The sequence below is a fragment of the Antedon mediterranea genome, chromosome 9, assembly GCF_964355755.1.
Source record: "Antedon mediterranea chromosome 9, ecAntMedi1.1, whole genome shotgun sequence".
Lineage (NCBI taxonomy): Eukaryota > Metazoa > Echinodermata > Crinoidea > Comatulida > Antedonidae > Antedon > Antedon mediterranea.
The window spans coordinates 18,592,021-18,619,789 of NC_092678.1; the positions used below are offsets into that span (position 1 = coordinate 18,592,021).

General features: G+C 32.7%; 2 protein-coding genes across 2 annotated transcripts in view; both read left to right on the plus strand.

Annotated features, from left to right (window-relative positions):
- Positions 1–6,374: 6,374 nt before the first annotated feature.
- The window catches only part of LOC140058267 (adhesion G-protein coupled receptor G6-like), a 41,255-nt gene continuing 19,860 nt past the window's right edge, over positions 6,375–27,769 (plus strand). Inside the window, exons 1-11 of the mRNA XM_072103831.1 lie at positions 6,375–6,378; positions 7,452–7,630; positions 10,067–10,224; positions 11,005–11,186; positions 11,903–11,950; positions 12,186–12,293; positions 12,420–12,511; positions 14,506–14,652; positions 14,842–15,366; positions 15,528–15,683; positions 16,353–16,465. Of these exons, the coding sequence (XP_071959932.1) occupies positions 6,375–6,378; positions 7,452–7,630; positions 10,067–10,224; positions 11,005–11,186; positions 11,903–11,950; positions 12,186–12,293; positions 12,420–12,511; positions 14,506–14,652; positions 14,842–15,366; positions 15,528–15,683; positions 16,353–16,465 (1,712 nt within the window). The remainder of the gene's footprint in view (positions 6,379–7,451; positions 7,631–10,066; positions 10,225–11,004; positions 11,187–11,902; positions 11,951–12,185; positions 12,294–12,419; positions 12,512–14,505; positions 14,653–14,841; positions 15,367–15,527; positions 15,684–16,352; positions 16,466–27,769) is intronic.
- Positions 16,534–18,885, plus strand: LOC140059297 (adhesion G-protein coupled receptor G6-like). The gene is made up of 4 exons (XM_072105163.1): positions 16,534–16,568; positions 16,748–17,010; positions 17,895–17,964; positions 18,226–18,885. Exons 1-4 carry the CDS (start codon positions 16,534–16,536, stop codon positions 18,728–18,730), a joined length of 873 nt encoding a protein of 290 aa, XP_071961264.1. The 3' UTR covers positions 18,731–18,885.

Consider the following 27,769-nt stretch of genomic DNA (forward strand, 5'->3'; position numbering starts at 1 on the left):
TCGCTAGCTTTATATGCGCAAGAATCGTCATTGTTATGCAGATTGAGTTTTACATGCAGTTAATATCAAGCGATTCAAATGACTGAGTGGTTAAGTTAAAGAGACCAACAATATTAGCATGTGTTCGAGCCAGATTCATGCAGTTAATATCAAACGAGACAAAATGACCAAAATGGTTAAGGCAGGGGCGCCGTTTACCGTACCTAAATGGTTACTTTTAGTAAAGAGACCAACAATATCGAACATTTGTTCGAGGCTGATTCGTGCAGTTGATATTAAGCGATTCAAATGGCTGAGTGGTTAAGGCAGGGGCGCTGTTTACCGTACCTAAATGGTTACATTTAGTAAAGAGACCAATACTATCGGCATGTGTTCGAGGCCGATTCGTGCAGTTAATATCAAACGAGACAAATGACCATAGTTTACCGTACCTAAATGCTTACCTTTAGTAAAGAGACCAATAATGTCTCGCTACTAGTAGTTCTAGTGATGCAACAACTAGGGAAATAACAATTCACAGAGAGTTTTTGTAATGTTGCATGGGATGAGTGTTAATACAGTAATGTGAAATAAAGAATGATGTGATATGTCAATATATAATCACAAAATCAGTTGGAGTAAAGTCTTTAAATCTAAAGGCATTTATTGTCCATTCTCTAAAATCATCCAGCGCGATCCACTGGATTAATCCCTGACAGATCAGTGGAATGTAGGCCTACCGGGCACTACTACCTCCCAATTTGGAAAAAATGCCCCCAAGATGACCTTTGTGTAGTTGACTTTAATCTAAATAGCGCCCATAGTTCATGTCATTAATTACAAGAAAGTCAATAAATTCATAATGTACAAAAAAAGAACCCCCAAAAATTTGGTCGAAATATTGAATAGCACAACTCCTGTATTTTGCCAAATATTTCGCTCATTGTTTTTTTTTAAATTATTGTTCAACAGTTCTTCCACTATTACCAGTTACAATCGTTGCAGCTGTTAATTTTAAAGGAAAATATTATTCAAATGAACATTGGTAAGTTTATCTAGTAATAATCAAACGCCTTTGATTATTATTTCTTCAAATTTCTCCACAGCGGTTTCCGATAATGATTAAATTTACACAGAGCCATATAGTGTATATAGAGAGTTATGGCATTGCGTTCACGGATTTTAGAAAGTCACGTGGTGTGCACGCCGGCCATGTTTGTGTCCAACTATGCCTATGAAGCGTATGGAGTCGAATCATTTGCTTAAAAAATGTATAACATTCTCAGGGCTTTAAATATCGAATTTAATATCAAAACAATCAATTTGTTTAAAGGTTTTTGTTAAGATAATAACGAAATCATAAAGTTACTGCGAACATGATTTTAAACAACAACATGTAAAAACAATGCATTACTATAGAGAATCGCTGTACAAACTAAACGCACACGCGTAGAGCGTGCATGGAGCGCACAACCAGAACCGTTCCGAAATTGCTATTTTTGTTGTTTAAAATCATGTTCGCAGTAACTTTATAATTTTTTGTATTATTTTAACAAAAACCTTAAAACAAATTGATTGTTTTGATATTAAATTCGATAATTAAAGCCTTTTGAACGTTATACATTTTCAGAACAAAAGACTCAACTCCATACGCTACATAGGAATAGACACAAACACGGCTTCTAATCCATTCGAAGTCGTAACTCTCTCTATACAGTATATGGCTCTGAATTTACAAGAACTAGCGCGCCCTCAATCTCATATTGGTTCCTGAACTATGAAGGAGACGCTGTTCGCCATGGGCCACCTTCAATTTCCCAATACTTATACTGTAGTTTAATTAAAACTTCTTTTTTTTTATTTTTAGTTGTTTTATGAAGCCTGGACCCACGTTATACGGTTGGATATTAGCCATCTCAGCCATCATCCTCGCGATTAATTTCGTCTTATACACACTAATCATTCGCACACTCTGTTAATTACAGTCCTCTTCGTCTAAGTCCTGTTGCGTAAAGTTTCTAATGTCTCGGTTTCCTCAAGTATATATAGTGTTTTTATTACTTCGTCCCCCTTAAAGCTGTATTGTCCCCATGAAAAAATAATTCTTAAACAAATTTTGTTGAATATTCCCTTTTAATGTAACATAATATTTATTCACTTTGATCAAAAATTGGATTGGAAAAAAAATGTATTTACCTGAAAAAATGTAATTTAAAGCAAAAAATTGTCAAATTGGCTGCCAGCCAATGAATTTTTGGTTAAATTTAACAATTTAATTTGTCATTTTACAAGTGAAAACATTATTTTTCTTTTGATTTTTTCCTATGGAAGTGATTACAGTACCTTTATTAAAAATACAAAATACTGTAACTTATTCATCAAGTCTAATATATTTAATATTTATTTTTTTTATGTTTTTGGGGGACAATCCAACTTTAAAACTTACATTTCTAAATGCTGTTTCCCATTTCGAATGACAGAATGAAGTAGTAAAATATATGATTATCATTGATTATATTTTTATATTTTATATCGAATTCTCAATTCAAAAAGATACAAGTTGTTTGTAATTGTTTTAATTGTAATAGCTCTCATATATAAATTTGCTGATACATAATGCTGCTATTATAGTTAAATGATTATTGTATTTTGAATTACTTTATTATTTTCGAAACCAAATAATGCTGTTTCACTCCTCATATTAATTTTTATGGAAAGTAATTATTTTATAAACTATTATTTTCCATAGACTATTAATTTGTATGCAATAGATGAAAACATGTTCTGTATCATCAGTCGTATTACATACATACGTCGTATAACAACTGTTATCGTTAGATTGACCAGTTTGTAATACCTCCCAATATTCCTGACATGTTAGGGAGTAACAGATTTGTGTGAGTATATGCTAAAGATTTTTGACGAGCATAACTCGACTAGATGTGGGTCAAAATTACCGTTCCAGTTGAAGTTGTTCTTCCATATATACGGAGTGTTCTATCGAAATTGTATATAATATCCAAATTGTATATATCTTTAAGTTTTATGATTGCTACTTCGATAAATCTGGTATGAAAAAAAATGTTTCCATTATGAGTAATTCAATTCAATTAAATTCAATTTCTTTTTATTTCGGAAATATCATCCGTATTAATAAACTTATAAACAGAAAAGAAAACTCGTAAACTTCTCCATCTACAATACATTTTGGAGTTATGGAGCATATGTTTGTAAACACAAGCAACAATGATATTACCTCTAATCAACATACGTTGCATGAAACTATAGGTAGATTTACGCATGTACTCATTAAAGGAAGGGACATCATGTTCAATAAACATTGTACTGGCAGCGATTTTTTTTTTCGTACATAAGTTGGGGACCCCTCATGAAACGTCACAAAATAAACATGAATAATTCATCAGTTAAATTTGTTGTTCCGTGTGCACCCAAGCGTATAGCAACAAGAAGTGATTACACAACTGCGATACGATACTTTCTACAGTAGGCCTAGGATTCTAAGTCAATTCACGTGATTGCCTTCGCGCACTCTTCTTCACATAAAATGTGTCGAGTCGAGGCTAATCGACAGCTAGGCAAGACATTAAACTAAGTAGTAATTCATTGGACGTAGCCCAAAGAAAGCTTAGACCCACAAGAATAAAGAATGTGTATAATTTGTGTACTGTATTTTTTTAATTCTGCTATTTTATTATCAAACAATATGCATGTACTCAAAGGAACTTTAAAAATGCGCGTATATGAACACATGAGATGGGAAGATTTGACCCACGAGAATAAAAAATGTATTTTTGTGTAATGTTTATTGTTTAATTTTGCTGACTTATTACTCGGATTGTGTCATACCAAAGATAGTGTAACTATCTTTGGTCATACCTAACACACACACGTCACACAACACACCCACACAGCTACTACTAGAATAGACATGGGTTTAGAGACTAATAATTAGGCCTAATAGTATTAATAGAAACTATAATTTTAACACGTAATTCTTTAGTAATAAATTATATTAAAAACACCATAAACTAAAGGCTGATTATTTCGACAATCCACACAAAACGCCGCTATTCTTCTATGAAATCGCACGCCGCAACAACAGCGGAGATAGGCCTAGAATCGTACCGCACTCTTGTGTAATCACTTCTTGTTGCTATACGCTTGGGTGCACACGGAACAAGAAAATTTAACTGATGAATTATTCATGTTTATTATTTGTGACGTTTCATGAGGGGGTCCCCAACTTATGTACGAAAAAAAAATCGCGTACTGGCACTACTACTTCTAGAGACATTACGTATGCGGCGCAGAGCATTATTGTAGCATACATTAAGAGATCTAATAGTCTTCATACGATAGTTACACCAAAGGGCTGCACAATACATATTAATACAGTAAGATCTAAAGTGACAACATTTAACATTTGTAGAGCATTTTATAAATTTGCAATTTGTATTGTTTCAAATGGTTTGATAGGATTATATGTTTTGTCTATGTCAAAACATTTATTAAATTTGAACCATGAGCAAGGTGGAGCACTTTTAATCCACCTAATTCATATTCGCTGGTCGTTGTGCCTCTTTTAACCCCCTCGGATCTATTCCAAATAAATATTTAAAATGTTTTGTTTATCTTTTTCACGATCTCATCAGATAGGACAATGGTTAAAGCACTGTAAGTTAGTTTGGATGCTAACAAAGATTTAACTACTATGTTTCTGCCAATCATTTATAGGTTTCTACCTTTCCATGCTCTAATCGAACATTCAATTTTTTGCATTGTATTTTCCCAATTACATTTTATTTTTTCAAGTGGTATAGACTTTAATATAATTGTTAGTTTTCACATTCCATTCAATTTTTCCAATTTCCGATACGTTGTCCGTCTGAGAATCTATCCACACCGCTTCACCTTTTCATTAGAAGGGGTTTATGACCGTTCTACTTTTAGAGTTATATCTTCCTCTTCGAAGAAAATAGGCGCAGCTTTTGTCGGTTTATTCAGGTAAGCGGAAAATTGTCTAGACTATTATTAACCGTTTCTTTATTGTAATTAGTAAGTTCACAAGCCATATCAATTTGCTCGATATATTTCCTTCTTCCCAGAGTACAAAAACATTTGACGGGCATTATAATAGGCCTACTATTAGTAGCTATGTCAATGTAATTGAAACTAGGCCGGCTAAATCGTTATATTTTCCTTAGTTTGTAGACACTGTTTATACGTAATGTTATAAAAATAGCCAACATTTCTTTTTTGATTCGCTCAGTATACAATTGATGTGGGTACGGGTATTAGTAGAAAAATGAAGCTTTGGGTTTGAGGACCTAGAACTTAAGAATAAGTTAGGGCCGGTCCTTTTCTTACCAAAAGTGTTGATCGATAATCCGCCGCAAGAATTATTAGTATTACCATGTCTGGACGTTTCGCAACACGTGTTGAAACGAAACGACAAGGGAAATCCAACCCTACACCCCGAAAGCGTCCATGGTTCGAATAGACCCGGAACCCGTTCATGGGTCGGATCGATTGAGAATGCATGTATGTTACCAGGGAAGAGTTAAGTTACTGGTATTACACAGTTGATGATATAGATAAAAAATGAATCTATTCTGATGAAAATATTCGTATGAATTGAACTACAATGCTATGAAAAATACTCTGCCTCTGGCACAATAGTACGTTTATAATTGTTAAAGGTCAAACTAGTCAATGTTAGTTCGGTGTACTTTAATCAATCAAACTATTACAAAACAACATTCATTGTACAGTAAAGTTAACGTAGGTGTACATTCCTCGTATTGAAACATTATAAAGACTCATTGTCACGAGTGTGTGCGAATTAATGGGCTCGAATGCACCTTCAGATTTTTACACTTTAAAAAGGTTATTGACTGATCCATATTTAATCAACCTGTAGGGCGCGCCGTCTATAAAGATTTTACTTCGCGTACAATGTTTAAGCACTGTTTTAACACTGCTTTTTGAACGGCATAGCTTCCTAGCCTAGTTTTCGTCACTGATTTACCTTTTTTAGAACATTGAGTGTGTTTTAAAACAAATAGGCCTAACTAATGTTTTGTATTCCTTTAAAGAGAACATTTCATTCACTAAAATATTACTGTACCTGATTTTATTTAACTAGACCCCGCCTCGTTGTTAAGAACAGTCAATCTTTCAACACGTAAAATATTCTCATTATTCAACTCATAAACATTCACTACTTGATACGTAATTTATAACCAATAATAGGAGAAGTTAAAGGCGTTAAAAATAAATTTAATGATAAGTTCATAGTTCATTTCTCAGTGTTTTAGGCACTACCCAATTCCCTATTTTAAATTCTATATCAGCCATTGATATGTCTGGAAAGAATGGGTAATGCATTTAAGGAACTACTTTTACAGTAGATTTAAAATCCTGAACTCAATCTGATATATTTGGTTTTGTGGTTAGGGTATAGCAGCCTGGTTTATTAACCTGGATTATGGTATATTGCCTGAACATTGACATATCATTGTCATTCATTATTCAACTTTGCTGTAGTACCCACTTTAAATCTATTTGGTTTTGTGGTTAGGGTATAGTAACCGGGTCCATTAACCTGGTCTATAACCTGGATTATGGTATATTGCCTGAACATTGACATATCATTTTCATTCATTTTTCAACTTTAGTACCCACTTTAAATCTCACGCAATATTACAAAAAACTCTTTGAAAAGCTGTAAATTGAATTTACACTCAATAAACAATTAAGAATGGGAACCGTGACACAATAACAACAATACATTATAATAATAAGCTATTAGGTCCTATAAATAAAATGATGACTATTGGCCAATAACATGGTGCCATTCATGTAGCATGTAGTCGACTAACTTTAAACAAAAAGCTGATTATCATTTAGAGGTTGTAGTCTAGTAAGATTTTTATTCATAATACTGGCAGACTAATTTTGTTTAAACATACAAAATGAAAGCTACTACTTATTTATTTTCATGGATAGTGTTTTATTTGGCAAATTTTACGGTGCGTGGCCAAAAAGTAACAGGTAAGGGTAGGCCTACAGTAGCCTCTACAGTATTTTTATTCAATCAAATAAAAGGTCCACTTTTCTGGAGATACACATTTATTCGACCATTGTGGTCTAAACATTATGTATTTCTACATTGAATGAATACATTATTCTGTAGCCTCACGCTTGTTTTGAATTTCTGACGGCGTGTTTAATACTGATCTAGAACATTTTTAGAAATACCATAAGCGTATCATATCTATCATGACATATGCAGTGGTTCATCAGGTTTGTGGCAGGTTTGACTGGTAGGGTACCGAGACGGAGTTTTAAATGATTTGATTTGTCTGTCTACTTTACATATAAACATAACATAGCATATATTTATTCGTTATATAATTTCTTTCTCTGATGTACAAATAATTTGTTTACAGGATGGATTCCAGTGTTTAAGGGTGTGTCTGGAGCTGGAGAACCAGATCTGTACGATCTATGGACAGGGAGCACATCGCTTAATGAACTGAATGACTCTGTTCGTGCTCTTGACGCAAACATAAAAGCACACTTCAAAAGTCCATTGGTAGAAAGATGGTCTAAATTTCAAGTTCGAAAGGTAATCTTTGTAATCATAATTATTCGAATCTTTAATTTGAATATAATATATATTTTAACAATACATAAATTATGGTGTTCCTTTTTGGATTTAGTAAATTCAATAGTTTATAAGCATAACAGGCATGTTGATATAAAGTTTGTGGTAGGCTACACCAACTTGACGTTTCGATCAATATATACTATTTATTTTAATCGAGCAAGAATGGAAACTGAAAATATAAGTGAAATTTGATGGGACTGGTGGTAAAGCTAAAACAATAGCAAGGTTCACAGTGGAAGGGATTGAAACAAAGACGACGCGTCTAGACAGGTTGTGAAATGTAAACTTGCCAAAAACTATGGCATGGTGTACTGTCGATGTAGATTCTTGTTGAACAAAGATAGCCAAATATTACTAATAACAAATCCAATACCTTGATGAAAGGTATTGTGTTTGTATATTTCCAATAGCTTCTCTGGTGCGAAAACTGTTTTGTATAGTATTGTGGTAAGGAGGTTGAGTGTGACGTGTGACGTCACGGCCTGAAAAATTACATTTTTAAAACCAAAGAAACACAATTTCGGTGTAAATTTAATGTTGAATGACCAGTGATCTCTACTCCCTCCGGTTGACTTGTCGATCAATAGATATAAGGAATGTTTCATTAATTACTGAATTTTTTGATACGCAAATGAAGTTAATTTAGTGGTCTTTGATTGCACGCGTCGCGTATGAAGCGATTTCCGGTCAGTTAAGTTGCATCTAGGTAAACTAATTCCTTAATTTGAAAATAACCATAGAAATTATAAACATTTCAATGAAGGTAAAGACAAAATGAATGTCTATTTGACGATGAAGAAGTATATTAAATATATTTTATCATCTACTAAAAAAGCTAAAGGAACTGATGGAATTCCTGCTAGACTCATAAAAATGACAATCAACTCAATTGTACTAATTGTGACGCCACGTAATGACACTAAAACCTCGCATTGGTGTGATACAAACATGCGTTTCGCAAATGAAAAAGTTGTTAGTAGAGAGCTTTACAAAACACATCGGTTTAGCTTCATGAACACACAGTAGTGGGTTAAGGCTAAATATCAGTGTCTTCGTGAAAACACAAAAAAAAAACATTTCACGTGCGTAGTGCACGTTAATGTCACTTCGTGGCGTCACTGAACTATTACGTTCTTAATCAATTCATCTCTATCAATCAGTGGCTTTCCAAGTATTAATGTAATTTCTTCTCTGGTTGAAGCTATTGTAAAGCTACTACAAAGGGTGTGTAGTAGTAGGCTTGCCACTTGGTGGCTTATTTCCGCATCACATGTCGTTCCGTATTAGTTCAAAACAGTTTAATGGTTACATTTTAATTCTATTATACGGCAGCTTAAAAATAAAACTTTGCTTTGTGTCAACGCGAGGTTGATTGTTGCGCATTCTAAATCAACTTCTGTGCACCGTGTTGAGCCGTGAAATGTGCAAAAAGTCACATGTTTGCAAACAATAATAATAATAATAATAATAAAAATAATATTTATTTCCACAAATAATAAAGCAAAATACAGAGGAGCATAATACTGTAAATATACAACTGATAATGAACATAAATAATATAATGCAAGAAAAGAAGTTGGTAAATGGAAAAGGGACGCCACAGCAAGCAAGCTTTAATTTGGGCGCCCCTTTCAATAGTGAAACAACTTAAACTTTAACATTTTAAAATATTGATATTAATTATTATAAAAACAAAAATTGATAATTCAGTTATATGCGATTACAAATTAAACAATTTTCATAACATAAACACCTATTTACATTGTTCCTGTATTCACAATCACATTTGTGGAAACATGTTGCCTTCAAATGTGCTATCTGAAAGTAGCCTTTTCAATGGCCTAGCACCGCTGACATTGACTAAAGATGAAAGCAGTGGACTTATGATGTACTCTGACATTTTCCCAGTTATAAAAATGATATTCATTCATTCATTCATTTATTCGGTCAAAATCAACATACAATACATGATTACATACAATACAAAAAGTTAAAACCTAAGACTCACAATTAAAAAGAGGGAAAAAATGTTATAAACAATCTAAAACAATGCAAATGTCTAAAATGATGGTTAAAAAATGGCTTTAAAATGGTTTTAAAATGGCATAAAATACAGCATTAAAACAGAATACCGTTCAGTACCATAGTTTAAAAAAGTCATTAAAAATACAAGTTATAAAAAGACAATAGAATATTAAAAAGCGTTCAGTTAAAAAGTAAGCAGCAGAATAAAGTTATAAACATTAAGAATAAAAGAGTTGATGTGCTACTTTAAACAGTGGGCTAGACCAACACCACAGAAAAAGTTTGAAAACGGAATCTCAATATTTTCACATGTGATAGTACGTTTCTAAAAACAAACGTTTGTTATAATATGTACATCTTCTACTAAAGGTTAAAATCAGTTTCTATGCAAATGGAGAAGAGGCGGCTTTTATCGAATTCGATGGTGCATCTACAGATAAAAACAACTGGTTCGCCAAAAAGAGAGTGGGACACAGTTCGTTTGGAGATTTGAAGCAAGCATCAACAAATTATTTCTCAATCAAAGGGTATGTTTTTACCTCCGTCATGGTCAAAGATCAAGGTCCACAAAAAATCCACAACTCTGTAGTGTGCAGTTAGCCTATTTACTTTAGAACCAATAAAAAAAAATGTAAAAAAAAAACATTTTCAGGGGGCATTTTATGTAGGGGAATTTTACAGTAGGCGGAGGTTTGTACTCTCGGAGTACCCTCTAAAGTGTTGTTTGTTTTTTTTTTCTTTCATTGACCTTCTTCCTTAATGTACCTCTTCTCGCTCTGTGGGCAAATGACCTTTATTTTGTCAATATTTTTTGTGAATTTTAACTATTTATCTATCCCAGAAGAAATGTTATTTAACCTAAAATACAAAACAACTTTTTGAAATTGTCGATTACGTCATGCTCATAGTCAAGATCCCTATGTATTTTCGTGTGCAAATTATGGTAGGAAAGTGTAAACATTGTGTTTTATGAATATTTAAAGCATGCTGGTTATAAAAATTCATGTTGTCAAATTTCTAAAAGTTATCTTTGACCCCGATATCTTTGCAACGCATAGATTAAACTTTGACCTGAACTAGTAGTACACATTCCTATATCTCAAAAAACTATTGGCAATGAAATGTATAACAAAAAGATCTTCGCGAAATTACTTGATTTTAAGTAGGCCTAAACACATCCATTTTTGCAGTTTTGCTTGTAGTTTTACACTCAAATATCAAGTTATAACTTTATAATTAATTTTGTTGTTGAAAATGTGGTATTGAAGAAAGAAAGATACAATACCAAAAATGCGCTTCTATTTCAGAGATTTAGACGCTCCTTTAAATAGACATTTCTTTTCTAACAAAAACTATGGCGGTTGTGGTTATGACTTTGGATGGACTGTCGTGGTAACCCAAGATGGAGATTGTACATGGGAAAGGAAACAAACTGATTACCCTTTGATCTTGTACTCACCCGTACCCGAGGGCGTACTTTGGCAATCTAGTAAGTACTTTGAAAATGTTTTAAGACACGTAAGATACATTGTCCCCTAAAAACATGAAAAATAAAGATTAGTTAAATCAGACTTTTAATAGGTAATTTTGTAGTTTTAATAAAATAATAATTTGTTTCACTAATTATAACATGACAAAATACAATTAAATTGTTAAATTCTATCAAAACCCAATTTGTCTATTTTTTGCTTTAGATCACGTTTTTTCAGGAAAGCACATTTTAGTTGGATCCAATTTTTTGTTAAAATATTATGTGACAGTAAAATAGCGTATTCAACAAAAATGTTTTGAACAATTATTTTTTTTCAGAGGGACAGTACATCCTTAGGCATAATCTTAATGCTAAGTCAAAAGTAATATTTATTTCTCTTCTAAGTTTATAATAGATTACAATAATTTGGGGAGGGACAAAATAAAAAAAAAAGAGCAAAGCTTTTGTGAGAGGCAGGCCATAAAGTATTACGTCATAAAATAATACAGGAGGATGAAATATACAGGATTAAAAACATGCACCTTTTAGCCACGTACAAGCCTTCATAGCCCGCTCTTCAGACTTACGGTCTGATCGAAATTGGGTTACTGTATGTACTTTACTCGATGTTACATCGCAATTTTATACACTAAGATGATAACATACATTAAGATAGCAATTTATATTTTTTTCAAGCTAAACATACCAATAATTTATTTTATAATTATATACAGATAAACCAGGTATTGCAGATTTTATGGCCATTTTCTTAGAATTTGCAGGTAATTTATTTCACAGTAATAATGATTTCCAACAAGTGTATTAACATGGGATGAACTCTACTGTACGGTGTACTTTTGAAATAAAACAAAAATATGTATAATTACACTGTTGTAATATTTAGACTTAGCATGTCTAAAAGTTGATATTATCAGTGCATTTTGATTGATTGATTAATCTAGTAGACCGACTAAATTCTTTGATATTCGTTAAATAATCGTTTAATTTTTCTTATAGATTCTTGCCCACATGAGGCTGTAATATTAAATGGTGTGACTTACACATTCGAAGCATCTCCGGCAGATTTTTTGGCTCATTCTCTAGAGTTGTGTAGCTTTGATAACAGTAAGTTTAAATATAAATCCATTAGTCAATATTTTAGAGAGCTTTTATCTATTTTATTTTATCGTATACAAAATATATAAATCATAAAATCAGCGAAGATTATAATACTCTAATATTACTCGACAGATCCACTGGCTCTACGCATGTGTAATGGAGGCGTCTGGGAAGGAATACTTGTGGAACCTTGCGCAAGCAATTCCATCAGTAATCTGGCAAAGGTAAGTATCTCTATCTTGTTGATATAAATGTGCGGTACACCACGTGTGTTATTTCTGAAAAGAACTGTTTAGTTTCTCGACGCTTCGATCAATATGCTTTGATCGTCCTCAGGAGTAGTGTGAAATGATTCTCACAATGGATAATCAAAGCATATTGTTTGTTACATATTGTTTGTAATGACTATCTTAAAGATGTATTGTCCCTTTGTCAAATTTAAAAAAAAAAAAAAAAAGATTTAAAAAAAAAGTGGGTCATTTTGAAGTATCATAATAGTTATTAATTTTCACCAAAAATGAGTTGGAAAAAAATCATATAACTGAAATACAGACGTTTTTTGGTTCAAAAAATAACTTTAACTTCCAGTCAAAGTTTTATATCAAAACATTTCTCATAATGCAACGTGCTTATTTGGCTACTCTGTAGGCATAATCATAAAACGTCCTTGCGATCTGTTTGGAAACACCTTCTCATCCGTGACGAGTTGTAAACAATCCTAGCATCATGCATAATGTATACTCATGGTTTGAATCTTTGTTTACTTTCGCTCGGGACGATTATCTAGACGAAATGTAATCAAATTAATTTACCTGTTAATTACGTAAAATTGTTGTTTTGGCTCGAATTTTCGACTTAAGGTGAAAAACTTTAATATTACTTTGATATGGCCAATTTAAATTTAGAATATTTTGACCTTCATTTTTTTGTGTATTAAGGGACAATACATCTTTAAATAAATGTTTATTGAAACTTGAAACTTGATCGAAGCGTCGAGAAACTTAACAGTTCTTTTTAGAACTAATATACGTGGTGTACCGCAAACTTAATATCAACATTTTATTTCTTCGCCACACTTATTTGGCTACTCTGTAGGCATAATCATAAAACGTCCTTGCGATCTGTTTGGAAACACCTTCTCAACCGTGACGAGTTGTAAACAATCCTAGCATCATGCATAATGTATACTCATGGTTTGAATCTTTGTTTACTTTCGCTCGGGACGATTATCTAGTCGAAATGTAATCAAATTAATTTAGCTGTTAATTACGTAAAATTATTGTTTTGGCTCGAATTTTCGACTTAAGGTGAAAAACTTTAATATTACTTTGATATGGCCAATTTAAATTTAGAATATTTTGACCTTCATTTTTTTTGTGTATTAAGGGACAATACATCTTTAAATAAATGTTTATTGAAACTTGAAACTTGATCGAAGCGTCGAGAAACTTAAATGTTCTTTTTAGAACTAATACACGTGGTGTACCGCAAACTTAATATCAACATTTTATTTCTTCGCCATGCAAACCTTCAAACAATATATCTTTATATTGATAAAGTGACATATTCAAGTCACTGAAGGTCAAAAATAATATTTTGGTTAGTCTTACAATTCTGCACATTTATCGCTCAATAAGATTGTTATCTCGAGAACAATGTTGACTAGATGAATTTCTTTTTGACTAGATTCAATTGATTGAGACTGACATAATGATTGTGTATACAATATGTTTTGATAATCAGTATTCATTTGGCCATCGCGATTCATCTGACCATCACTATTCATTTAACTATCACTATTCATTTGACCATCATTATTCATTAAACTATAACTATTCATTTGACCATCACTATTCATTTGACCATCACTATTCATTTGACCATCACTATCCATCTGACCATCACTATTCATCTCACCATCACTATTCATCTCGACCATCGCGATTCATTTGACCATCACGATTCATCTGACCATCACGATTCATCTGACCATCACGATTTATCTGACCATTATTATTTATCTGACCATCAAGATTCATCTGATCTTCACGATTCATCTGACCATCACGATTCATTTACCATCACGATTCATTTACCATCACGATTAATTTACCATCACGATTCATTTGATCATCACTATTTATTTGACCATCACGATTTATTTGACCAATATAAATAATGATGAACAAGAGGACTAAATATAATTTTCATCTTTCAGGTAATAATAACTGAAGAAATTGCTGAAAAAGTTGGTATGTATCTATCAATCCTTACGAGTGAAGAAAAGATGGACAGCAAAGTTAACATTGAAGATGTTGCCTTGATTCTAGAAGGAATAACTATAGTTGGAGGAGGTAATCGAATGGTAAGGGAACTTTTTCAACTGTTTAAATGAATTTTTCGAGCAGATTATGAAATCGTTAGGACTTTTTAAAAACAGGAATCGGAGCAGGAATGGATTCAAGGAAACTTATTTGTTACAATGATGATGATGGTTTTAAATACTTTTAATACATTACACAATTAATAATCTGTAAGTATTTTATGTTTTCAGATTACTAACTTTACAGTGAACGTTGTGAGTAACATACAAAATGCTGATGATGACGTTTTTACAGCAGACAATAACAGTATGAGCGCGACTTCCAGTATCGTGAAGTCTCTAGAAACTCAGATTGGATCTCTCTCAGACTTTAAAGACGTTGAAAAAAATGTAGCAGTGCAGAACACACATTATTGCCCTGAGGCACTGGAAAATGGTATCGGATTTGCTTCACTTCAGCCTGGCAATGCTACCGGTCTTCAAAAAGAGAATATCGAAACTTTTGAAGACGTTGATGATTTTCTAATGGATATTATAGAAACATCAATAGCTTTGCCACCTGCAATTCTTCAAACCGGATCAAACCAGATACAGGTTAGCTTTATTGTGTACCAGACATCCAAGTTATTTGCATCGAATCGTCTGATATCCAATAAACAAAGGGCGATTGGAAGTCGTGTCATTTCTGCTACTGTTGAAGATGTCACAGTCGAGGGTTTGAATGAGCCGATCAGAGCCGCATTTTTACCGGTTATGGTAAGTTAATTTATACCTACTTTTTAAATTGTATAAAACAAGGTGTATTTATGTACGAAATACATTACAAGGACACTGATTTTTAAATTAATGTTTATTTGTTTACGAAGTACATTAAATTAAATTTTCAAATTGTAAATGTTTTTTTTCGTGTATCACAGGAACATGTATCTGGTAACCCTGAATGTGTTTTCTGGGACTTTGAGTTAGAAAACGGGCAAGGTGATTGGTCAAACGAAGGCTGCTACCTCAATAAAACATCAGACGGTCGTATCGTCTGCTTCTGCGATCATTTAACAAACTTCGCTGTCATATTGGTTTGTAATTATTTTTTGTCGCTTTTAATTAGAATGAATTGGATAATATAAGAAATTCACAATCAAATAAGATATCCGGTCAGCATTACTGGTTATTCTAAATCATAAATATTACACGATCTTACTCTTTTTAAATGGCATAAACAGATCAATTACAATGGGCGCTATGACTACTGTAAGAAGTAAACATAGACTTAAGTAAATATTATTGACAATGCTTTTCTCCAAGAATATAGTTAACTGAAGAGTGAAAGCCAAGGTTACTGTTTTTTTGAAACGCCACAATTCAATCAAGGCAATCTAAATAACAGGATACTTAGCGCCGGAGATCAAATGGTTTATCTGTGGCTGCGACAACACCAGACACCACGCGCCGCGTAAAATATGTGCATAATACAGTACTGTTGGTATTTGTCGCAGCCAGGCATAAGATCAAAGGACTGTTACAAGTTGCTGTCTTGTTAGATTACATTGATTCAATTATGTCGTTTTTGTTTTATTTATTTGACATTATTAAAGCTTGGTTCCCACTAGTATACGGAACGCTAAGGGGCTTTGTAAGCGCACCGCAACCAATCACTATTCAATAGATGATGATTTATCGTGTTATGATTGGTCAAATTACTTGCATTACGCTTACGTCATCTGTGTTTACCCCTTTTTTGGCAGGATTACCATGGACAAACTGGTGAATATGATGTTCTTTCATTCATCAGCATCATCGGGTGTAGCATATCTATCGCTTGCTTAATTTTCACAATTATTACATTTAGTTGTTTCAGGTAAGATGTATTAAATCTTAAAAGGAAGGGAGAACATTCATTATCTACATACTTGGTAAAAATTTGTAATGTCTTTGCATTGGGTTGAAATTGTTTTAAAATGGTACTTCCAATATTAACTGTAATGAAAAATTACAAAAGGCAGGCACACATATTTTTATTCTATCTGACCTCATGTATTTATTCCGGTTTTTGATGCTTTTTGTCTATTGTGGACGTTTCAACTCATATGTTGGCTTAATATTATCATTATTAAATTTATCTAATCAATTCTTTTTTTAGGAACCTACGTGGAAAGCGCCCTCAGCGTATACTATTTAACTTGTGTTTTTCTTTGCTGTTACTATACACTACATTTGTGATCGGTATTGGCTTAACGTCGTGTCCCAATTGCTGCATCGTGGTAGCCATTCTTCTACATTACTTTGTTCTCACAACACTTTTCTGGATGCTTGTTGAAGCTGTTAATATGTATCTGAAGTTTGTTGTGATATTTTACGAGGAAACGCGTTCTTTCATGTTGAAGTCAGCCGTACTTGGCTGGGGTAAGTCTCTTATTCAAATATTTATGAGAAAACAAATGTACATGCATTTATAATGACTATACTAGGCTATACTGAAATTGAAAATTAGAGAAAAAAAAAAACATTCCAAAACTTTAAATCGTGAGTGTGAAATCGATGATTTCTGATAAAATGCAATTTCTGCAAAGCATAAAAAAAAAATCATGGTAAATTTGTGTGTAAAAAATCATCCTGATCTTATACGAAAAAAGGATTAGCCAATAATTTGAACACACATAATTTTAGCTGGGTTGTGTTATCTTCTTACCTAATTGTCAAATCCATGAATTGAATAATTTTCATTTTAAACCAATCTGCGTGTCATAGCTTTTGCCGAATAAATTATCGGTATCTTAAAATCATAGAAACTACTACTAACAATAACTAGAACGGCTCTTCGAGAGTGCATATCTCCGCCTACTGTAACATTCTATCCACCGGAACAAAAATTGTATTTGTTTGTTGTGTCCTAATGCTGTGTGTGATTATACTAATTTTACTACAACCATGTGTATGCGAATTTGGTGGAACTAACAATAGTTTCAGTTGACTAACAATAGAACAGTAACGCCAAAAACAAACGAGTGAATTTGAAAAGAAGTATTTTTTTTTTAAACTACTCGTATCAATATCAATGAGCGAGTCAATCTAAATAGCGCCCTCTCATATGTAAACCTTGTGATATTCATACGATCTCAAGACTACCTGTATCAATAATCAATGGCAAAATGCTTGCTCTGTATTGTTGTTATCGTACTGATACATTTTTGTGACATAAATAAAAACCCAAACAAAAATTGTTAAATAGAACGACTCCTGTAAACTATTTTCGCTCATTTTTGTTTATATATATTATTGTTCAACAGTTCTTCCAGTATTACCAGTTACAATCGTTGCAGCTGTTAATTTTAAAGGAACATATTCAAATGAACATTAGTAAGTTTCTAATATATCCCAGATTTATTAGCACCTTTAAACTGTATATAATGAACGAAGTAAACTTTGAATGACTTTTATCTAGTAACAATCGCCTTTGATTATTACTTCAAATTTCCAATAATGATTAAATTTACAAGAACTAGCGCGCCCTCAATCTCATATTGGTTCTTGAACTATAAAAATGACGCTGTTCGCCATGGGCCACCTTCAATTTCCCATTGCTTTATAGTTTATTTAAAACTTCTTTTTTATTTTTAGTTGTTTTATGAAACCTGGACCCGCGTTATACGGTGGGATATTAGCCATCTCAGCCATCATCCTCGCGATTAATTTCGTCTTATACACACTGATCATTCGTAAACTGACCTGTCGACGAATAATGACCACAGCAAACACGGATAACGATAAAGAACTGATTGTTCGGGTGAGAAACGCCATAGCGATAATGATGCTGCTTGGTTTAACATGGATCTTCGGATTCTTCGCCGTGGATTCTTCTAAGGGAAATCGAATCCTGTTTCAATCGTTGTTCTGTGTGTGTAATTCTTTGCAAGGATGCTTTATTTTCGTATTGTTTTGTGCTCGGCGTAAGGACGTCAGAGATGCGTGGGCGAAATGCTGCTGCAATTGCAGAGGGTTCTTTACCAGATCAGCATCAAAACAACGCTATACAAGCGTAAAGAAGACAACAGATGTTACAAATACCCAGACGAGCAGTGGTGGAATTGGATTGATTGTCCCCATTCCCTTAACTACTCGCTAAGTGGCTAGAATTTAAACAGCTCACCACTACAAATAAAGAAGTTTAAATGAAATATGTTCAGGAGTTGAAATAGAAGATTGTGAACGACCTATTCAATGAAGTTGAAGCCCGCCCTCTACAATACGTTCATCGGCCATACTACTGTACACTTAAAATTCTTTAAAATTCTTTCATGCTCTTTTTAATCGCGTGAACGCGACTCTATAGTTCACTATGTCTGTCGGTCTGTCGGTCTGTTTGTCGGTCCGGTATCACTATGCGTTTTAGCACGCGACTTATGGCTGTTGGCCTTGTTAACCGAATGATTCACTCCATTCAACACACAGTCATTGTTTTTAGTCGCGTGAAAACGTAACTTTACAGCTCACTATGTCGGTCGGTTTGTCGGTCGGTCGGTTAACACTAACTTAAATTTGCGCCCGCGACAGCAGCCATGTATATGGCCTTGTTATTAAACACACACCTACTGTGTTAATAATTTTTTTACTGTTTTTCGATTTTCTACAGAAAACCTCACCGCTTGAATAGGATGTGAAAATTTAGGCTAAGACTATAAGTTTTCCCGTGGAGAAGGCGCACTCTGTAGTTCATTCATTGAAAGATTGACTGCTCTTTCTTACTCGGCTTTGCTTTGTTAAATAGAGCAGTCAATTTTTTAACTCAGGAAATGTTTACCACTCAACTCCATTGTTTTTAGTCGCGTGGACGCGACTCTATAGTTCACTATGTCGGTCGGTCGGTCTGTCGGTCTGTCTGTCGGTCCGGTATCACTATGCGTTTTATCGCTTTCTGACCTTATCTTGATATCAGTTTAATCTAGCTAAGTCAATTTTTCACAGTATATTCCTTATGGCCAGGAATCGATGTGGTTATGTTTTCACGGTGCGCAATAAAAAATTACGCGGTCTACGCACGATTTAATGAAATAACGTTTGTAATCATATCTTCACAACCATGAATCACAATTAATTAAAATTTGGTACTCATAAATTTCAGGGCATAAATCATCATATGGCAATACAATTACGTGCGTAGCGCATGTAACGCATGCATACGCGCGCTTAAAATTTTCAACATTTATTTTCGATGAAATAAGAGTACGTTTCAGGCAATTTTAAGCGTTTACAAAATTGCCATGAATGCGCATATTTTTGCGCGCCCACTGCGCGTTAAATGTTATTGCGCGCACTTTTTGCCCGATTTCTGTTTTCTTGACTTACTTTTCAACTCGAAATTACGTTATACGAGCACGTCAAAAGTGACTACGCACGTGTAAATTAAAAAAATATAAATGTTTTTAAACATTTCAACATTTTTAAACATGTTTAATTTTGGTCAGTTGGTAGGTTGGTCGGTCGGTCGGTAAACACCAATGAGCACGCGACTGCAGCTATCTATATGGCCTTGTTAAACTTAGTTGAAGTATTCCTAAACACAGCAAGAAAATTGACAACATTCCATTTCAATAATTCCAGCAAGTTCAAGTATTGCCTATTGTTTTGAAATAACACTAAATTTGATATCAATCTTAGAATGGTTCTTTCGATTTCAATAACAAAGAAGTTCGAATTGTAGTCATAGTCATGTGTAAGGAAAACAAAGTGGTGAATAAGTACCAAATGTAACATTTCTGCATGACTAGCCTTGTTCATTTTCCATTTAAAGATAATATCACAACAACATGTAAAGAATTTCATTTAATATTAGAAAATATTTTTGCTAAGAATTACCCAATATATGTATGGAATAATTTTAGTTAGAACATTAATATTATATTAAAACCAAATGTTCATAGTTAGTAAAATAAAACAATATACAAGTAGATTACAATAATGAGTGTCGATATAATTTAGATTTTCTTTTCCATATTAATAACGTTTGTAGTTGCAAATTACTGAAAAAAATTACAATGCTGTGGGTATCAGTGGCTGGATCTCAATGGAGATACAAAAATAAAAAGCGAAAAGCTAAATCAAAACGATAAAGTAAACAGCCAGAAAAGTTAGCAGAGCTTTCGGACAACACTAGCCCTTCATCAGTGCAAGTGAAGGAATTTGGATAACGCATGGTCTCTCGGTGGACGGATAAACTGCATTCTGAAGAAAAATAAGAAGAAGATCGTTATCAGGTCAACAACAGATCTCCGTAATCTTGGAATGTAACCGTATTCACGCCACGATATCAACAACTTAACTTTTTATCTTTCTCCCGCTGTAATTCAGTTGGCCAAACGGTGTAAAACGGTGACATTGTTTATTTACTATCCATTGTTTTTTTTGTTGTTTTTTTTTTCTCCCCTCCGTTGCGATAATAATTAATTATTACTTTAATTAATTATTAATTTTTTATAATAATTACATTTCAGTATATCACCGTGCCTGATGTGTTTATGTATATACATGTATACATTAGGCGACTTTACCTCATTCTCACAGATTTCCTCGCCTTTATCGTTTAAAATTAATTAATCAATTAAATTTCATTATATCACAGGGCGGTTTAGAATTAATGTTTTATGCCTGATGTGTTTACAAATTTATAAAGATGTATAACATTTTTATTGCCACATGTCTTTTATTATTATTATTATTATTACGGTATTATTATTATTACTAGTATTATTATCATCTCATTTGTATTGCCATACCATTCACTTGATCGTAACAGTTAGTTGATAATTGGTACGGTATTATTAATTATTATTATTTTTCTTTATTATAATACCGTTATTATATTATTACGACTACTATTCAAAAATTGTAACAACTGATATCCCTAAAATCACTATTATGAAGTGTATTGATTTATACCTATCATTATTATTCCCTTTGTTTTCATACTATTAGCAATACTTTTAATCAATAACTTTGAGAATAAATACTGTATAACTAATATTACTTTAATTACCAATAACTCTATTATCAAACAGATATATTGGTATAAAAATAAGTAAACAACCAACCTCGATGCCTTAATTTAAAACTTCCATATAACGCAATTTTGTAGTGCTCTGTGCGATTTTGCAATATTATTTCTACTTATAATTCATCTGATAAATCGAATATTTATAAACCTCATTATTATTATTATTGTTATTATTAATTGTTTAAATGTATACTCAAATACGCTCAACTTTTACTGCTGCAAATGTCTTGAATAAACCTTCCTTTCAACCACATAATTGATGATGATGAATTCAAACATGAAATAAAACAGTTAAACAATGATCATACCATAAATTATTCTAATCTGCAATCATTAAAATTTAATCCCTTTGATCTAAACGACAATAATGATTACGACTATATTAATGAAAGAAACTAATCATAATGATAAATGTGAATATTATTTGAGTGATTCATTTAATAACAAAATAATCAACAAAAATTCCAATCTCAGTATACTTCATATGAACTCCCGAAGCCTCATAAAAAACTGTAATTCCATTACAAACTATCTTCTTACTCTAAATCATAAATTCCAAATTATTGGTTTTAGTGAAACCTGGTTGGGATGACATCAACAATGTACCGTCTCCACTCACTCATATCGAAGGATACACAATGATACAATCTAACCGTGCAGGTAAAAGAGGCGGAGGAGTTGCCCTTTACATTTCAGATGAACTAAATTTCAAAATCAGAAGTGACATAAATTTACCAACAAACCAAAATTATGATTCGTTATTTATTGAAATAGAATCTATTACCAAAAATAGCATTGTTGGTATTATCTATAGGCCTCCCAATAGCTCTTTTCAACCATTCATAAACAACATTTCTAACTGCATTGATTCAATAACAAAGAAAAAAAACAATTATTTGTCTGTGGTGACTTTAACCTGGACCTTATAAAACACTCAACCCATAACTACACGAATGAATTCTTAAACACCATGTACTCAGCATCTTTATATCATCTAATTGACAAACCAACTAGAATAACCACTAAAACATCTACACTTATTGATAATATTTTTACAAATGTACTTGACCAAAAAATAACTCCTGGTATTCTTTTTAACGACATTACTGATCACTTTCCAGTATTCCAAATTCTAAACAATTCCCATTCAAATCAAATTAAAAAAAAAAATTTAAATGTAACAAAAAACATTACTCAAGAAAGATAAACCAAGAACATATAGCATCTCTGGGGATTAACTTAATGAACACGAACTGGGACGATGTCTACCAAATTAACTCTGCAAATAAATCCTACAATATTTTTCTCGACAGATTTTCTTCACTATACGATACTCACCTCCCAAAGACAAGAACTAAAATTAACAAACGTAAACTTTGTAAACCATGGATAACAAAAGGTATAATCAAATCTATAAACACTAGAAAAAAATTATATAAAAAATATATAAAAACATCAAATATGATTAATAAAACCAATTACATTACTTACAGAAATAAACTCACACGACTAATAAGAACATCATGTAAGCAACACTACACAAATAAGTTTAACGACTATAAAAATAACATTAAAAAAACCTGGAATATAATTAATAACATTCTCTGTAAAAACACCACAAAGACGCTACCTAGTTATTTTACAGATAATGGTACAAAAATTACTGACCCATCTCAAATTGCCAATAAATTCAATCGCTATTTTACTGATATTAGACCTAAACTTTCTTCTAAAATTTCGGCTACTTATGGCAACTTTACTGATTATCTAAGGAATCCCACTCAAAATTCAATTTTCTTCCAAACTACATCTGGTAAAGAGATTCTTGAAATAATTTCTAATCTAAAAAACAGTAAAAGTGCTGGCCTTGATGATATTGAACCCACGATTATTAAAGAAATTGGACCTTTTATTACCAGACCCCTTACCCACATCTTTAATCTATCACTAACTAATGGTGTATTTCCATCATCCTTAAAAATCGCCAAAGTAATTCCTATTCATAAAAAAAATGATTCCCATTCCTTTGAAAACTACCGTCCAATCTCAATTTTGCCTTGCTTTTCTAAAATACTCGAATGCCTTATATACAATATACTTTACAACTTTCTTTCTTCACATAAATCTTTTCATGATAACCAATATGGCTTCAGACCAAAACATTCTACCGATCTTGCAATCCTTGACATTCAAAGTAAAATCTCTAACGCCTTATTTAAAAACCACCATACTATTGGCTTATTTTTGGACTTGTCTAAAGCATTTGACACTATTAACCACACAATTCTTTTAACTAAACTAAGTCACTATGGTATCCGTGGAACTCCTCTATCTCTACTTTCTAACTATCTTCAAAACAGACAACAAATCACCTCTTTCGGCTCCTACTCCTCAGAAGTTCTTCCCATAACCTGCGGTGTGCCCCAAGGATCAATTCTTGGTCCTCTACTTTTTCTCATCTATGTCAACGACATCATCAACGCTTCCAACTCTTTTGAATACGTCCTGTTTGCCGACGACACGAACATTTTTTTCTCCCATCCTGACTACAACACCTTAACCAGAATTTTTAATAAGGAAATAAAACATATATCTCACTGGCTTAAACTTAATAGACTCTCACTAAATATAAACAAAACTGAATATATACACTTTTCTCCAAATAGAACACGCAATGACAATCAAAACACAATCCATATAGAAAACACTCTATCAAAAGGGTTACTTATTCTCAGTTCCTTGGTGTAACTATAGATGATTTACTTAAACTGGAAAACCCATATAACAAATATAACTAATACAATTTCAAAAAACATCGGTGTCTTAAAAAAACTTAAATATATTCTACCCTCTAATATCCTCCTTTCTTTATATAACACATTAATTTTACCTTATCTATCCTATTGTAACATTGCTTGGGGAATTACAGATACTAAAAATAAAACTCTCTGTCCATGGGCTTCCACACATATTTCTAAATTAGACAAAATCTTTAAACTCCAAAAACGGGCTATTCGCATTTGTACCAATTCTCATTATATAGCCCACACAAAGTCCCTTTTCTTTAAACTTAATACCCTAAACATCTTCGATATTAACAAATTACAAATCGCCACACTTATGCACAGATATTCAAACAATCAACTTCCAAATATTTTCAAACATTTCTTCAACAAAAATAATGAATTTCACAACTACAATACAAGAAACGCCAACAATTACGCCACAATAAATTTAACCCATAACACAATCCGGAATTCTATCAAATACCATGGTCCTCTAGTATGGATTAATTTAAGTCAATCCTTACTAAATACTAATAACTTAGATACATTCAAATCCAATTATAAACAATTCCTTTTATCACAATACAGATCGTATTAATAAAACTTTTTCATCAAACTTTTTTTTTTCTTACCTCCTGCAAGTATATATGATAGTACATATACTATACCCTTTACGTTTGTCCTCTTGTTGTGTTTGTGTTGTCCTGTAGCGTAATTGTGTATTTAAAAAAAAAAATATATATATATATATATAATATTATTTCTACTACTTTTAATTAATATTTAATTATTGTTTATTGTATTTGATACAATTATTAGTGTATTTTGTACTGGTGAAACCAGGCTTAAAGCTGTATATTGAGCTTATTTGGTCTTTTCCAGGCTTTTCATTTTTTATTTAAAACTTATTATGTAAAACTATTAAGTTTGATGCATTGTGAAATAAAAACGAACGAACGAACGAACGAATAGTATAAAGCTGGCAAGTGCTGCCTGGGTGGACAGGAATAAAAGAAATATAACAAAGGGAGCCAGGGTGGAGTCTGAATAAGAGTAGAAAACAAAGAAGGTAGCTTGGTAGAGATATAAACAATTTTGGAATGAGACTAAAAAAACAGCTTAAATGGTGGTTAATATTGAAAATTAAATGTTGGTATATATTATATATATATATATATATATAGATTAATCAGTATCTGTTGCTGTTCATACGGACGACTAAGCTCTCTTGACTTGCCTTAATTTTTTCGGAAATTTCAAGTGAAAATTAATTAATTTGTTTTCGTATTGATTATCTGTAATGTTTTTGACATGTTGGTGAATATGGTAGTAGGCCTATTCATATTTCTCATATTTATATCTTTTTGGACGTCAAAACATCGAACGAACTTAGGCTTAGTAGTAGGCTATGTTACATGGCGGGTGAATTGAAAGCCATACGAGCCAATACCGTTTCAAGACCAGGTGTGAGTATGCAAATACAAATACCATACATGATTCGTCGTAGGAAGCGGGGCAAGGCTGGCGGGGTTAAGAAAAGGCTCCATACTAGGAAATTTAGACCTTATTTTACCTGGGAAACGTACGTTCCATTTGTAATAAAATAGATGAACTGAGGGCTAACGCGATATATTTCCATGAATTCAGGACGACCAGCACTATGTGTTTTTTGGAGACTTGGTTATCGGAGGATAAGTCGGATGAAAATTTTGAGATTTGTGGGTTCCTGTTTTTTCGAGGTGATATAATTACCTCATTGTTTGTCATTTAAAAAAGTACAAAGCAATTTTCAACGACAATTTGTTGATGACGAATATATGTACATTGTAAATTTTCTGGACAGGTAACTCGCAAGTATTAGACGGTTCACTGATTCCTATAAATAAAACACCGATAATTGGTTATCATACGGTTCTTTTATACCGCGACACGAAGGTAGTTTTTATCTCATAGGAACCCCAACAGTTTATTAGGTTCTTCTATACTCAATACAACCGCGTAACCATGTTTCTGCTTGTAGTTTCCACATTCAATGATTGTTAGGCCCTACGAATTTTTTAAGAAGTACGTTTTCAACATTCTTTTCGTTTCGACAAAAATTGTCTACTAATTAATTATAAAATTACGCAATGTTCTTCCTACCTGATGTAGATAATTGTGAAAGAGGCCGTAATCCCAAACTTTCCTATCATTCCAAATGTTATCATCAGAACTTCATTTGCTATCGAAAAATCACAGTAATTATTTTAGTTATACGACGATTAATACTAAAGGCTGGTTTCCTGTCGACGTAAGAGTTAGTATTTCTAACGTCAGTTACGATTGTTACGTCGTTTTTACGTAAGAAACCAACATTTGACAGGAAACCACTTACGACAATATTTTGTTGAAATCGACGTAAACGCAAGAAAAATAGACGTAACGCAACGATCGACAGGAGAACGGGGTATCGAATCTCCGTCTGATACGTCGATTTATCGCGAATTTACAGGAAACCGGGGATTTTATTGTTTGCGATCACTTGCGTTGCGTTATACCTGGTAGGCCAACATTCCACTGATCTGTCAGTCCAATCCAATGAATCTGGCTAGATGATTTTTGAGAATGTGCAATAACTACCTCTACATTTGAAAACTGAACTCCATCTGAATAACCTGGTTTTGTGATTATTGTCTGTATTGCCTTATGCATTCACATTATATTATTCTTCATTCTACACTACTTTATTATCACTTTAAATCTCACGCAACATTACAAAAACTCTTTGTTAATTGTTATTTACGGTACCTTACTTGAAAAGCTAATTGAATTTACACTCAATAGTCAATTAACAATGGGTACCGTGACACAATAACAACAATACATTCTATAAGCTATTTGACCCTATACATAAAATGATGTCTATTGGCCAATGACATGGTTCCACTTATGTAGCATATTATTTGACGACATAAAACCGATATCAGTTAGTAGGCTTACGCATTTATAGATATGTTGAGGTGGTATTACGATTTTCATATTATAGTATAGGTAGACATACGGGACAAAATAATGAAATCTATCACTTCTAGTTGTTTATTTTTGTGGATAGTGTTTTATTTGGCCAATTTTATGGTGCTCGGAAGCGCGGCAGGTAAGATGTTTATTTTTCTAGTCTTGTAAGTCTTGTAGTAATAGTAACTTTAACAGCAATGTCCGATATTGTTTGGGGTTTGCGATATGTTTAAGACTCTATTCATAGTTCTTGATAAGAGTTGTTAGGACACTTTGACACAAACTGAGAGACATTATATACGAGGGTATCACTTCTTTCTTACCGGACCCCATG

Coding starts and splice junctions, on each gene's coding strand:
- LOC140059297 (XM_072105163.1), top strand. CDS start 16,534: ATGTCTTTGCATTGGGTTGAAATTGTTTTAAAATG. Junction 16,569..16,747: donor GTTGAAATTGTTTTAAAATG/GTACTTCCAATA, acceptor TTCTTTTTTTAG/GAACCTACGTGGAAAGCGCC. Junction 17,965..18,225: donor ACATATTCAAATGAACATTA/GTAAGTTTCTAA, acceptor TTTTATTTTTAG/TTGTTTTATGAAACCTGGAC.